General features: G+C 39.9%; 1 protein-coding gene across 1 annotated transcript in view; it reads right to left on the bottom strand.

Annotated features, from left to right (window-relative positions):
• pard3aa (par-3 family cell polarity regulator alpha, a) overlaps positions 1–12,570 on the bottom strand; it is a 233,055-nt gene that overhangs the window by 169,110 nt on the left and 51,375 nt on the right. Inside the window, exons 7-8 of the mRNA XM_073830324.1 lie at positions 6,952–7,118; positions 3,366–3,503 (exon numbers count right to left, since the gene is read on the bottom strand). Coding sequence (XP_073686425.1) covers positions 3,366–3,503; positions 6,952–7,118 — 305 coding nt within the window. The remainder of the gene's footprint in view (positions 1–3,365; positions 3,504–6,951; positions 7,119–12,570) is intronic.

Genomic DNA, 12,570 nt, shown 5'->3' with positions numbered 1-12,570 from the left:
TTATTACACAAAAATAGCATCTCAAAAGTCCGGCTAAAGTCTAATATTGGTCACGTACAGAGCTTCATTCTGGGTTAACATAAGTCACAATATCTTATAACAATGTATGAATAAAATGGACAGACACTGTAGCTGTACTTCTGCTCTCTTGAATAAAAATGGAAAGTCACTCGATGATGAAATTCTCAAATCCAGCCTCACTTGTTCCAGAATAAGGAGACCTCGTGACCTTGCCGCACTTTGCATTACCAGCAAATCCACATGCTGCCCTCTTCCTGCCCAGATGGGTCATCTCTAATTCATCACTAGGGAGAGGAACTTTTTAAAAATGAAAAAGGAAATGCCATTCTAACAATCCCCAATGGAAAGAGAGACTAGCACCTTGCTGTAAGAGCGCCAGGTGGGAATGTGAGAGACTGACACGTCAGGATGCAATTAAAACATTCGGAACAAACCAAGAACACAATCTGATGGTTCTAGCGTAATCATTACATTCATACTGATGAAAAACAAGCAGCAAAGCTTTTACTGTGTGTTAGAACAGAAACGTCCCTTTCAGGTGACCGTGCGAAGTGCTCTCGTCGGTTTGCTTCACTGCTGTGGTGTTATTTGGAGCGGTCTTTGGAGAGGTCGACTCAAGTGGGTGAGAGCACCAGCACAGCTGGGTTGTTAGAATCAACATGGAGCCTTAAAATGCATTTCTTCTGCCTCTCAAGCTTTTGTACATTCAACTAAATGGAAAGCTGAAAACACTCAGGCATTCCTTACCTCTACAAAACTTGTGTTCCTTACAGAGAAAGGTAAGGGCCTGTGCAGTGTCTATAAGAACATAGTGTTGTATCTCTGACGTAATCATCACATCTTGTAGAATTAAAAAAAAAAGAAAAGAAAGAAAAAACACAGGTGGCAACTCCATGTGGCAAGTGCTGCGCAAAAACTAACAAAAGAGAGATGTGACTCAATAGGCGCTATGAACAATCGCTTCCACATTTAGCCTTAGTGACCAACGCAACTTCCATTGTAGTGCAGTATATGGAAATTGTAAGAAAAAGAAGAACAAAATTAATTAATTAAAACATTAAATTGAAAAAAACACATACAATTAGAATTACTCTTGACAGAGTAATACTGAATCAAGCCTATTTAATGGTTTTAGAAATGTTTATTATAAAAATATTAAAAATATATAAAATATTCACTGTAAATAATAAAGTATCTATTATATTAGGTCTCCCTAATAATGGTTAAGCTGTTCAAAAAGATAATCACAATTATTAATCATGATTATTGTCGTTTAGATTTGTATATATATATATATATATATATATATATATATATATATATATATATATATAATATAGCCAAATTACAATGGAAAGTTGACTATTATGTCTATTAAACCAAGTCATGTAAAAATCGTTATCATGATTAAGACGATTTATCATGCATCCCTATAATATAAAAATAATATAATATAATATAATATATTATAACTGTGCTCGACAGAGTCAAAAATTGACAGTTTCCTTTTTCTAGCAGAAATATGTAGGCAATAGTTTGTCACATCCAACAAAATGTTGCTAAGCTAACAATGCAAAACTACAACAGATATATTAGAATATATAACACATAAATACTGAATAACATAGTGTTATAGTGAATAACAAACTGTTCAGAGTTTTCAAAGTGTAAAGGGAAAAAATGTTTCAGATATGGTAGAGTCTGTTCATCGAGGTGCACTGTTTAATGATGTTTTTCATAGAAAAGAGGAGAAAGACTGGGAGAAAGCAGCAAAAAATGATTCAAAATGAAAGAAAATCTCCTGGCGAGTTGTTTTAAAATGCACACTTTGGCATGCTTGGCATGGTTAATAAAAAGAAAATAGCCAAGCTTAATCAAGTAGCTTACTCAAGGTCTATAAAAAAGCCACAACATTATGCAAATAGAATGGAGGCTATATCGAACTGAGTCTGTTGTGAAGAGGAAGGCAACGAAACAATTAGAGCCAATAAAAGTAAATGGGAAATGAAAGATTAAATGGATATTTAAGATGGCAATAAAGACATAATTGCTAAGAACTTTGCGATAAGCCAGTAGAGGCAGCTATTATAACAGACTAAGATAATATAAAACACAAAGACGTATTTGACTAGATGTGATATCCTTGTGTATCTACTGCGTTGTGCAATGTTGAACAAACTATTCAATAACTGTTGCAAGCTAAGTTAGCGCCAGCCTACAAATACATTACATTTTACAAACAAAATAGATTTGAAAAAATAGGAAAGGTGGATGAAATACTAGCTACAATAGCTTCAGCCTACTATGTGTGTGCGTTAATGTGCTTGAATAGCAGCAGAACCTCTGCATCTGTCTTGAAATCTGTCTGTCACTTCAAATAACCACTTCCTGCTAAGAGAGAAAATGAGGGGAAAGGGGCGGAAAACAGGCAAGGAGAAATAAGAAAAGAGGGCAGAGGTGCTATGACGACGTCACTTGAGAAAGAGAAGGAGAGAGAGAAAGCAAGCAAGAGCGATGTGGGGCGGGCAACAGACTGGGGGGTCAGGCTAAGCTGTAATAGACTGAAGCTCAAATGAATGAGTCTGTCAGGTTGAGCCCAGGCCTTGACTGACTGCTCCTTTCAACCCACCAGCAGCCCAACATCCAACCCAGAGGCTCCTCCATGCAAGACGACTTCCCTAATGATGATGCACGACTCTCTGTGCCACGGGCCCTTGAGGTGGTAGCGGCGGTGGTGGGGGATTTCTTTGTGAGCCAACTCAAGCTTCTGGGGAATGAGAAGCTGCAACCACCAGAATTGCAAACAAGCAGCCGAACTTCTGTCACAGTCGTTTCAATGGGCCAAAGAAAGAAAAGTGGGGGGGAAAGAGTGAAATGGATGCTGGCGGTTCGAGAAAATCGATTGCGAAAATTAATAAGTGAATTCCCCACAGCACGCCGGGCGCCTCAAACATCTCAATCTCCTTCCTCACCTCTTTCTTTTATTTCTCTCCTCTGAGCGGAGGAATTCGAAACACCTCCCAGAATCCTTTAGACGGTTACACCGATACATTGGCAAAAGAGCTGAATTTCAAAGACACTCAGCATCCACGTCTATGGAGACCGTGGCTCTCGATTTGTAAGGTTAGTGAAATTCTCATCCGTCAACGTGGGTGCCGTTTTCAAGTATTTTTCTTTTTTTCTTTTTTGTCCTGTGTGCTATATTCAATAATCTCCCCTTGACTCCTGAATCTACTCTTAACTCGAACAATAAAACCCAACACAAGTTTATAGATCAGCGCAGTTTACTAGAGTTAAGAGGCACTTGGGAGCTGGGAATATGCGAATGAGTTCTTTAAAAGTACCTGTTCTTGACGCTCAAGCCATCGGTCCACCATGGGATGGTTGGCACTAAGGGAGGAGCGGGCATTCTCTCTCTGAAACTGGGTAGTCCAGGGGACTACATCACGAGGCAGACTGCGGTATGCTTCCAGAGTCTTACCCTGGAAAACACAAAGCAGGTGATGAAAGAGGATGTTTACACTTAGTATTAAAGGACTTTTCTTTACACAAAAATGAAAATTCTGTCATAATTTACTCACCCATGTTCCAAAACTTTCTTCAACATTGGCTCATTGGAAAATCATGCCTCTACCTACGCTTTGGCAAAACAATTCACTACATTTTCCAGTTGAAATGAACACCAGTGGCAGGAAAACACCCACAACTTTAACTCCTATGATCAATTGTGAAGAATATTTCCACATGGTCCCTTGCATAATACTATGTTATGACCTATAACACTTGCCAAAAATACATTTTTACCTTTGCATCACATAACCAGTTCCATATGGGTTTTTTGACATAGGAAAGCTGCTTGGTAGCCCACCTGGTACAAGTTACCTGGACTTGTTAAACATGAATCACTAGAAGCAAGATAAAATGGCATGGTTGCTTCACCAAATGTGTTTTATCTCACAATTGCTTTTGTTAACACTATTCATTAGGTTTACTCATTGGACATGTCATTCCAAAATGCTGCAATATGTACAACAACCATCAAAATAAAATGTTGCCACTTTTACATTCATTCATTACTTCACTTCAAAAGTGCAATAAAACATGCAGGAAGCAACTCAATGTAATTTTTCAGAAACACCAAAAGCACATTTGTTTCCAATGAGCCTGGGTTGACTTAATTTTTCATGTGGAACACAAAAGAAGCACACTGTGGTCCAAAAAACATTGGCCCAGTTGACTTTCATTATATGGGCAAAACAAAACAACCACAAAAGTTGGTAATAATAATATGAGAGTTTCCTAAACAGGTAGTGTCTAATACAGTGATACTGCTCTCCAGATTAGAATCACTGTGCTATGGTTGGAGTTTGAGGGAAGCTCGTCTTGGATCCGAGCCTTGAATGATCATTTAGGCCACCTAAATATAGAGGGCAGGCTAATTTCATTTCTCTCTAATAAGGATCTCCATTACAAGCTACTAATTCACACCATGTTTCTAATGTTACGCTGCATGTTTTCACAGAGGTGAAATCAAACGCCCTCTAGCAATGGAGCTCTAATCTCAATTTGAAGACTTTTTAGAGCAAACCTAAAACAGGTTATCCGGTGACACAGGGGGCCTTAGCCTAAAAAGCCTACCAAGCACCGTTGCTCTTGGCTAAAGACCCAGTCTGAGCAATGAGGAAGAAGAAAAAGAGTTTCCAGTTATAGCATGAGCCAATTCACAATTGGACATCAGACAAAAGTGATCCCATACAGTGTTGAAACATGAAGTGATTTGATGTTTCTGCATGGTAAAATGATCTATATATGTAATTCTGACATTAAACAGCAGGACAAAGAGGAGGAGGAAGAGACACAGCAAGGAACATGAGGACCAACAGGTCAAAGGCCCACAGGATGGGTGAAGAATTCATACGGCTGGCTTTATGAATCAAGACATCATGTGGAGCATGTTGTAATGATTGAGACATAGGCCTACCTTGGCAGGCAGCAGGAGGCCTTCAGGTTTCAAGTTCAAGAAGATACTGAGAGACAGATGTTATGCTCCATATGAGAAAATGTCCATGAAGACCAACAATGGTTTGTAAAAACATGCCACAGGCCACATTATCTCCAATATGGATTATCTAACTTCAATAAGGAGAGTCACTGACCCGCAGAACAGCAAGTCTTGGCTAAATGATCAAAACTGTGAGATTTAAAAGTTGCAAAATATATCCAGGGAAAGCCAGAGTTTTGGAGAATGACAGTTCTCTATATAAGCCGAAGGCAAAATGCAGATTTAATAGATTTCTCCTCAGTGCCTGCTATTCTTACTTCAAGGTGAACTAACACCTTTATGTTCATTTCACCAATTTACTGGCACTAAAATAGAGCGCATCGTTTATCGTCATCTGACAGTATCAACCAAAAACAGACCTTCCAAGCACCTCAAGCTTTTCTCATGACATCCTTAAAACAACAATCAAGAAATAAATGATCCGGTGCAGAACGAAAGGTAAAAATAACAGCTTAATTCTTCTGCTCTGCTAAAATAAGAGTGTGGTGTTTGGATTATGGAAGAAACCGACAAGCAAAGTGCTTTTAAACAGGATTACTTGTGAACGCCACGAGACGCGCTAATCTCATCGCAGGTTGCGGTGTCACATTTTGAGTACTCCATCTTTTCTCGCTCCTTCCCCTTTCCCCCTCTTTTAATTTTGAATATTGCTGTTTCAAAGCACTGAAGGCTTGTCATTGCTGAAAAAGAGCAGCCATTTTGCAAAGATAATTGGCCTCTTTTTCATTGGCTGCCCCAGGGAAGCTAGAAAGGAAAACAGAGAATGTGCCTCTTTTTGATTCATTTAAAGCCAAAGGCACTGACCATCGCAATGAGGCCCGAATCAAGAGGGAAGCAACAAACAAAGGACGCGGATCCTATTCTTTTAACAGCGAAGACATATGGTTCCATAACCAAGAGAGTTTCAGGTCAACAACAAACAGCGGCAACAGTCATTGAAAGAATCTCAAGATGAATGAGACGGAACAAAGGGAAGTCACTTCTTACAAGTTGCCCTGAAAATACTCCAACTAGTGCTTTGGTTTGTGGAAATGTACTGGGAAAATACCATCCTTATAAGAATTTTCAAAGATAAACATTCTACATGCATGAAATTAGTTATATTAATTAAAATACTGTAATGAAAAGCTTATTGGATTGGTGGGTGGGTGGATTGATGGATGGACAGCCAGATGGATGTGTAAGTAGAATGATGTTTGGATGGATGGATGGATGGATGGATGGATGGATGGATGGATGGATGGATGGATGGGTAGAACAATGGATGGAACGATGGATGGATGGATGGATGGTAGAATGATGGATGGAACAATGGATGGATGAATGGACAGACAGTTGGATGTCTAAGTAGAGGGATAATGGATGAATAAATGGATGGATGGACAGATGGATGGATGTGTAAGTAAAATGATGTTTGGATGGATGATGGGTAGAACGATAGATGGATGGATGGATAGATGGAGGGACAGATGGATGTATAAGTAGAGCGATGGATGGATGGATGGATGGATGAGTAGAGCGATTGATGGATAGGTAGTACATTAGATGAATGAATGGACGGATGGATGGATAGGAAGAATGATGGATGGATGTATAAGTAGAAGAATGGATGGATGGATAGATATTACTCCACATTATTTGAGGTAATTAATTTAGGAAATGACAAGTCAGACTGAAAAATTCAGTGAGTTTGTTCAGTGAAGATCTGTCAGGCTGATTCAAACCAGTAAAGTACCAGAACTACAATAGAAACAAAATTTTGTATAATATATTTGTGTGTGTGTGTGTGTGTGCGCGCGTGTGCGCGTGTAAAAATAAAAAAAAACTGTAAAAAATGGCTGAATGATACTGTAATAGTAAGAACTGACCTTTCGCTCTAGGCTGTTGGTTCCGGTGGTGTTGTTAGCTTTCAGAAACCCTGCTGTGGTGGACCAGCGTGTGGGGTTCTTACGAGATGGTTCCTCTGGCTGGAGCTGGGCTTCGGGCAGGCCAGCCAGAGCTGGATCACTGCTACGGCGTACATGCAAGGGCATGTCTGAAACAAAGAGATGAGAGAGATCTTGTTAACATCATATTTTCTCACTCCAAAAACTGGAGTATCATCACTACGGTACAACAAGACATCCTTCCCACATGGCCACAGATAAAAAACATAGCACTTCAGCCCAGTTTCCTCGATTTCCTACAGAAAGGCCCTTTTCAGCCCCACAAAAGTGTGACAGGGACACAGTAGTACATTTCTGTCTGACACAAAGCCAGTTCCTTTGAGTCTTACAGAGAAAGACGGTGGCAATAGGACCATTTAGCTGGGCTTGTTCTGTGACAAGCGCACAGCGCACACGCTTTTGAAAGAGATGGGAGAGGAGAGCCAGAGGTGCCCCTGTGCTGCTGCGCTGTAATGGGTTTGAACTGCAGGGCAGGTAGGGGGGGATTAGTCTGATACCAGTTCACACTTCCTGTCTCACACAGCTCAGATCGCCGCCGCTCTGGATTCCAGGGTTCTGTGCTTGTGGTCGTCTACAGAGTAGACTTATTTCCACACCTTTCTAGTAACACGTTCTATTAAACCTTTATATATATAAACCATTATATATTAAAAATACCTGATAATCATTCTTCTCAGTAACTGTAACCACAATATGATACTAGCCACTTGTTATCTATCATAAAAATGTTTCATTGTAATTTGGCATTTCTGTTATCTTGCTTTGGAACCAAGCCTCCACAAACTTTCATGGTTGCAGTTGCCAGACTTCAAGAGTTTAAAGTCTTTTAAGTTTTATTTTTTATTTTTTAATTGATACATTTCTGCCCAGTGGTTTGCTTAATCTTTCCAACCTGGCAACCATGCACACACACTCTCTCTGCATTACAGAAAAAGCACTGATGAGCTAAAACATGTACGTTTAGCGATCTTTATTGAGATACTCTGTTCAAATAAAAGTGTAATATAACCAGTCCATTTTCTTTTATGAAGGTCTTTTGCATTCTTTTCTGCAACTAAATCTGTGCAAAACACTAAAATTTAAAACAGATTCAGGATCTGCCTCTGCTGGTTTGAAAGATGTCTTCAGACCTCCACTACTAAATTGCAAACTGCATGTTTAGAGCTGGCAACGACAGCTTGAGCCATTTCTGAGAAGTTATTGGAGTAGCAAGAGGCAGCATGATTGGGCAAAGCTGTTTTACTATTGAGTAACTTGTATTTTAGACACAGTATTGCCACAGCAGAAGTATGGCAACACACAATAATGACATTACTGAATAAATGTTAAATGAATTGGTTAAATTAATGATTCATTTGGGTGTTTCTCAATCCTTGTACGGCTTATCATGCTCCATCGAAGGACATCTCAATTTAAAAGATTTTTGGAAGACAGCCTTTGTTTCCCGTCTTTCATCTAGTGTATGTCACATGAAGCATCAACTGTATCCTTTGCATCCTCCAATCATCCAAAATCATTTGCACTCATTTAAAATGACAAAAATTAGTAAAATTTCTAGCATTTAGGCCAGTCTAAATAGGACACAACCTTGCTATGTTGCAGTTCAGTCATTTGTTTTGTTCCTGAACGATTCAGCGTTTATAAGCGAGTCATCCAAACAAATGATTCAAATGTCTTACTTGTTTAATCACTCCTAAACGAATCAGTGTTTTTAAACAAATTGATAAGTGTTTTTCCATTTCACAGTGCTACTTTTTCATTGTTTTTCATGTAAAAACAAACAAATTAGTTGAACAAACAATTCAAATGACTCAATTACATAGATGCTCGCTTGTCGCCGCCTACCGGTGTAACAATGTAACCTGCAGAAGTCAGCGAACACTCTATTTAAAAATGCAGAGACAGACGAGAGAGATACATTTTGTTGGACTCTCAGCACTTTTGGAATGCAACCCGATCAGACTCGAGGAACATTAACGGAACAGTTTGCCCATAAATAAAGGAAAACACAGTCACCCTCAAGTCATTTAAAATCTATTTCTTGATTTATTTATTTCTGTGGAACACAAAAGGTGAGCTTTTGAAGAATAACCTGCCACACTTGTCAAAATAATGAGAGCACAGTAAGTAAATCTATTCTTAAAGGTCAACTATGCCTTTAGGAATACCTTCATAATATGCATGTTTCAAAGAAAGTGCTCCATTTTATGAACATCATACAACATATTAAACCACTTCAGAGTAAAATAGCCACAGTCAGTGGCATATTAGACCTGAGGGGAAAAATAAACACCCCTAGGATTTTTTTTTTTCCTTGTTAGGCTCTGTGCTATGCGTTAGCTATAGACTGCGTGAAAGTAAAGTGTTCACATGTCATCTGCAGTGGCGTCTGAGTGTCGACAGCCAGATTTACTGTTAGTGTCTTGCCACCTGGCAGAAGCTCTGAGCGCTGTGAGTGCTTGAATTTTCTCAGCTCTCTGGTCTCCGGGTTTATGACTTGCTACGGGTGTATGTGGTACATCCATAATTATGCAAATGTCCCAGCAACCACCTGTCATCCCTCGACAAACGTCCTGCCGCAGCATATGCCCATATTGCGGCTACCATCTGATACCGTGCGCATGCATATGCAGCTTGCAGGAAGTCCCAATTTTACAGACGTAGATGTTTCGGTCAGGCCACAATTCACCACATGCAGTCTCAACGAGAACAGAACCGTGAAATCCGAATAGCCTGAGGCCGTGCAAAAACACTCAGCAGACCAAGGGAGGCCATGTTATTCAATTACAAACTGAACTCAATAATGATTTTGAATACACTTCCTTTTGTCAGTGGTCAGTTCAGATTCAGTTCACGGCTCTAACGACAAGGCCCCTAACCTATGTCTGGGATTACATTCGATAATTAGCTTTGAAGGCACAAAACGCATAGAGATGGGTCTCAAGAAAAAAAATAATAATAAAAGATCAAATGACATCCAAATACATCGTCTCGCCCTCTGTAAAATTACATTACATATTACTAACGTCAAACAAGCAATAACAAGAAGTGACATGCGGATTGCAGATAATGGGAGCAGGAACTAATGGGGCTTTCAGAGAACCAAGAAACAAAATCAAAAACGATGTTTCATTGAATGCGACACAGTTCTTGAACTCAGCCAGATCAGCAATGTCAAGAATCTGCACAGAAGTACAAGGAAAGTCAAAAGATGTCTGTGGAAACTATTACAGAGAAAGTCAGGAAATAGCAGGAAGCGCTCCAATCTTGAACAAATATTTTAAATCATGTTGAGGCCTGAACGAATCCATGTGGAACATGGTCTAATTCTTGGTTCATTTTCTTTTTTTAGTACCCCAACGTTTCTAATTTGACCACATATGTGGATTTCTTTGAATATATTCAGGAAGCAGGTGGTTGCTCATCTGATGCATGTGCTCATATTCTTGTTTGATTGCGTTGAGAATCTAATCACAAAATCTTTGAAGAGAATCCAACCACATGCTCGTCTGCAACATGTCACATTATTATACTAATTTGGATAAATACATTTTCCTTCTCTCCGTCTCATGACTTCCTTCAAAATTAGTCTTCGACTATTCACATGCAAGCGCAAAGCCAAAACTTAGTAATTTCATTCCAACTTTCTCATGCACAAACAAATGATACTCTGGTGGAAATCACATGAGTTTAAAATATCTCTGCATATTTTAATATGGGAATATTTCTGCATGTCTTTAAACAATGAGGGCATGGATTGCAGAAAGCATGTGATGCTGCTCTCACAATATTTCTTTTGTTGAGCAGCCCATCTAGCGAGTACACATAGAGGACACACGACCCCGCTTTATCCCTTTCTCGAGCCACTCCAGCCAATATGGGCTCCTAATGTGTGATCGGATTAGCTTTCCTCGACCAGAAATTGGCTTCCCCTGCGTTTAATAACCAAGACGACCACTTAAAGGCCTGTACCCATCGATCTCAGGTGTGTTAGGGGTATGGCCAGGGCCTCTAATGAGACCAAGGACCAATTTCAGCTCTCCATGGAGGATTATGAATAGTGGGGGAAACAGAGGGCCTGCAAGCAAGCTAGACACCAAAGATGGGGTTAAACTCACCAGGGACATCATATTTACATCTCTAATCCATCGCCTCTCGCTGAGGACCGTGCTGTGGAGATTTGTGGATTAGTCTGTAATGAAGACTGGTATCTCCAAGCAAAGTCTTCAAAATTATAAGATACCCACAATATCATCTCCAACTTTAACTCGTTCCTCTATAAACCTTGTTTTCTGTTTTGCTGAGTTGGCACTAATAACATGCAATTTACTTCTGACTTTTCAAACACAGGGCTCTCTAATATATTACTTACTGCTCCCAATCATTTAAATTGCCCGTATGTCCATTTTGTCCTTGCAGGCCGGTTACCTGCCAAAGGAAAGTGTCCCTGACTGGCTGCCAGTAGTGGGTAATGGAGAGGACGGGGAGCACTGAGGAATACTGATAAGGCTGTGGACGAGGAGTCAGTGATGAGCTGAAACAGGTAGGCCAGGGCTGTAATCTTTTTTCCCCTCTTCTGTCGCCTTTCATATGTTCCAAATGAAATGATTGGCCAAACCAGGCATAATTTTACGAAATATTACAAATACGACCTTGGTTTTTCTCATGGATAAATAGTCTGCGCTTCAAGGACTGACCAGGGTCTGAACGGTTACGGATTGAGGAGTCTAATTTAAGGGGCTGGGTTAATAAAATATGGAATAATGTCTTCGCTGGAGCTCTTTTTAAAGAGTCAAGTGTCACCAGAGCATCCATATTGATATCTCCGGAGGTTTCGGCAGGGACCTCTTTCAACTATATCGCAACCTACATTTGCATTTGCCACCAGGGTACAAAAAGTCTTCCAGAAGGAAAGTTGGAAAATGTTCAAAAAGGAATATCTTGGAATGAGTCCTCAGATGACTGTCGCAACTCTCAATTTGGAAACGGCTAATCTTGAGTAGACCTCGTTGAGGCCGGGTTTCGGTTTTTGGATTTGTCTCTCTTGGGAAGAAATCAGGACTGTAGGGAGGATTTCGAGGCGGATGTAGAGAAAGAGTGAGCGTCCTGCTTGAGTGCTGGAGCATTGCGACTGGGCAGTGTCTGTGCGGTTCGACACGGTGGAACGTGAAAGGTTTCAGGCTGTAGACAGATGGGTGAAAGCGGTGATAAGGAATGAAAACTGAAAAAAATTGGCTGACTATGAGCGTGAAAGATAAGGGGATTCAAGGACAGAGAGACTGATACTGAAGCCATCTGCAACTTCCGGACACGACTGTCACAATTCACCCTTCAAACTTGTTTCTGTGCACCTACTAACATTTAGCCTTTGTTTGTTCATCACGGAGAGAGGAATGAATGACATATGCATGGCTTCCCATAGACAAATCCACAAATACTAGTATCATATCAGTTATTAGTCAATATTAGAGATTGTTTGTATTCATAATGGCCTATATTGGATATTTAATAGTCCATGCTTACATTTAGGTTACATTTGCC

Source organism: Garra rufa, chromosome 24 (genome assembly GCF_049309525.1).
Source record: "Garra rufa chromosome 24, GarRuf1.0, whole genome shotgun sequence".
Lineage (NCBI taxonomy): Eukaryota > Metazoa > Chordata > Actinopteri > Cypriniformes > Cyprinidae > Garra > Garra rufa.
Note: the sequence above shows the minus strand (reverse complement) of the source record. Positions and strands in the feature narration are given on the sequence as shown.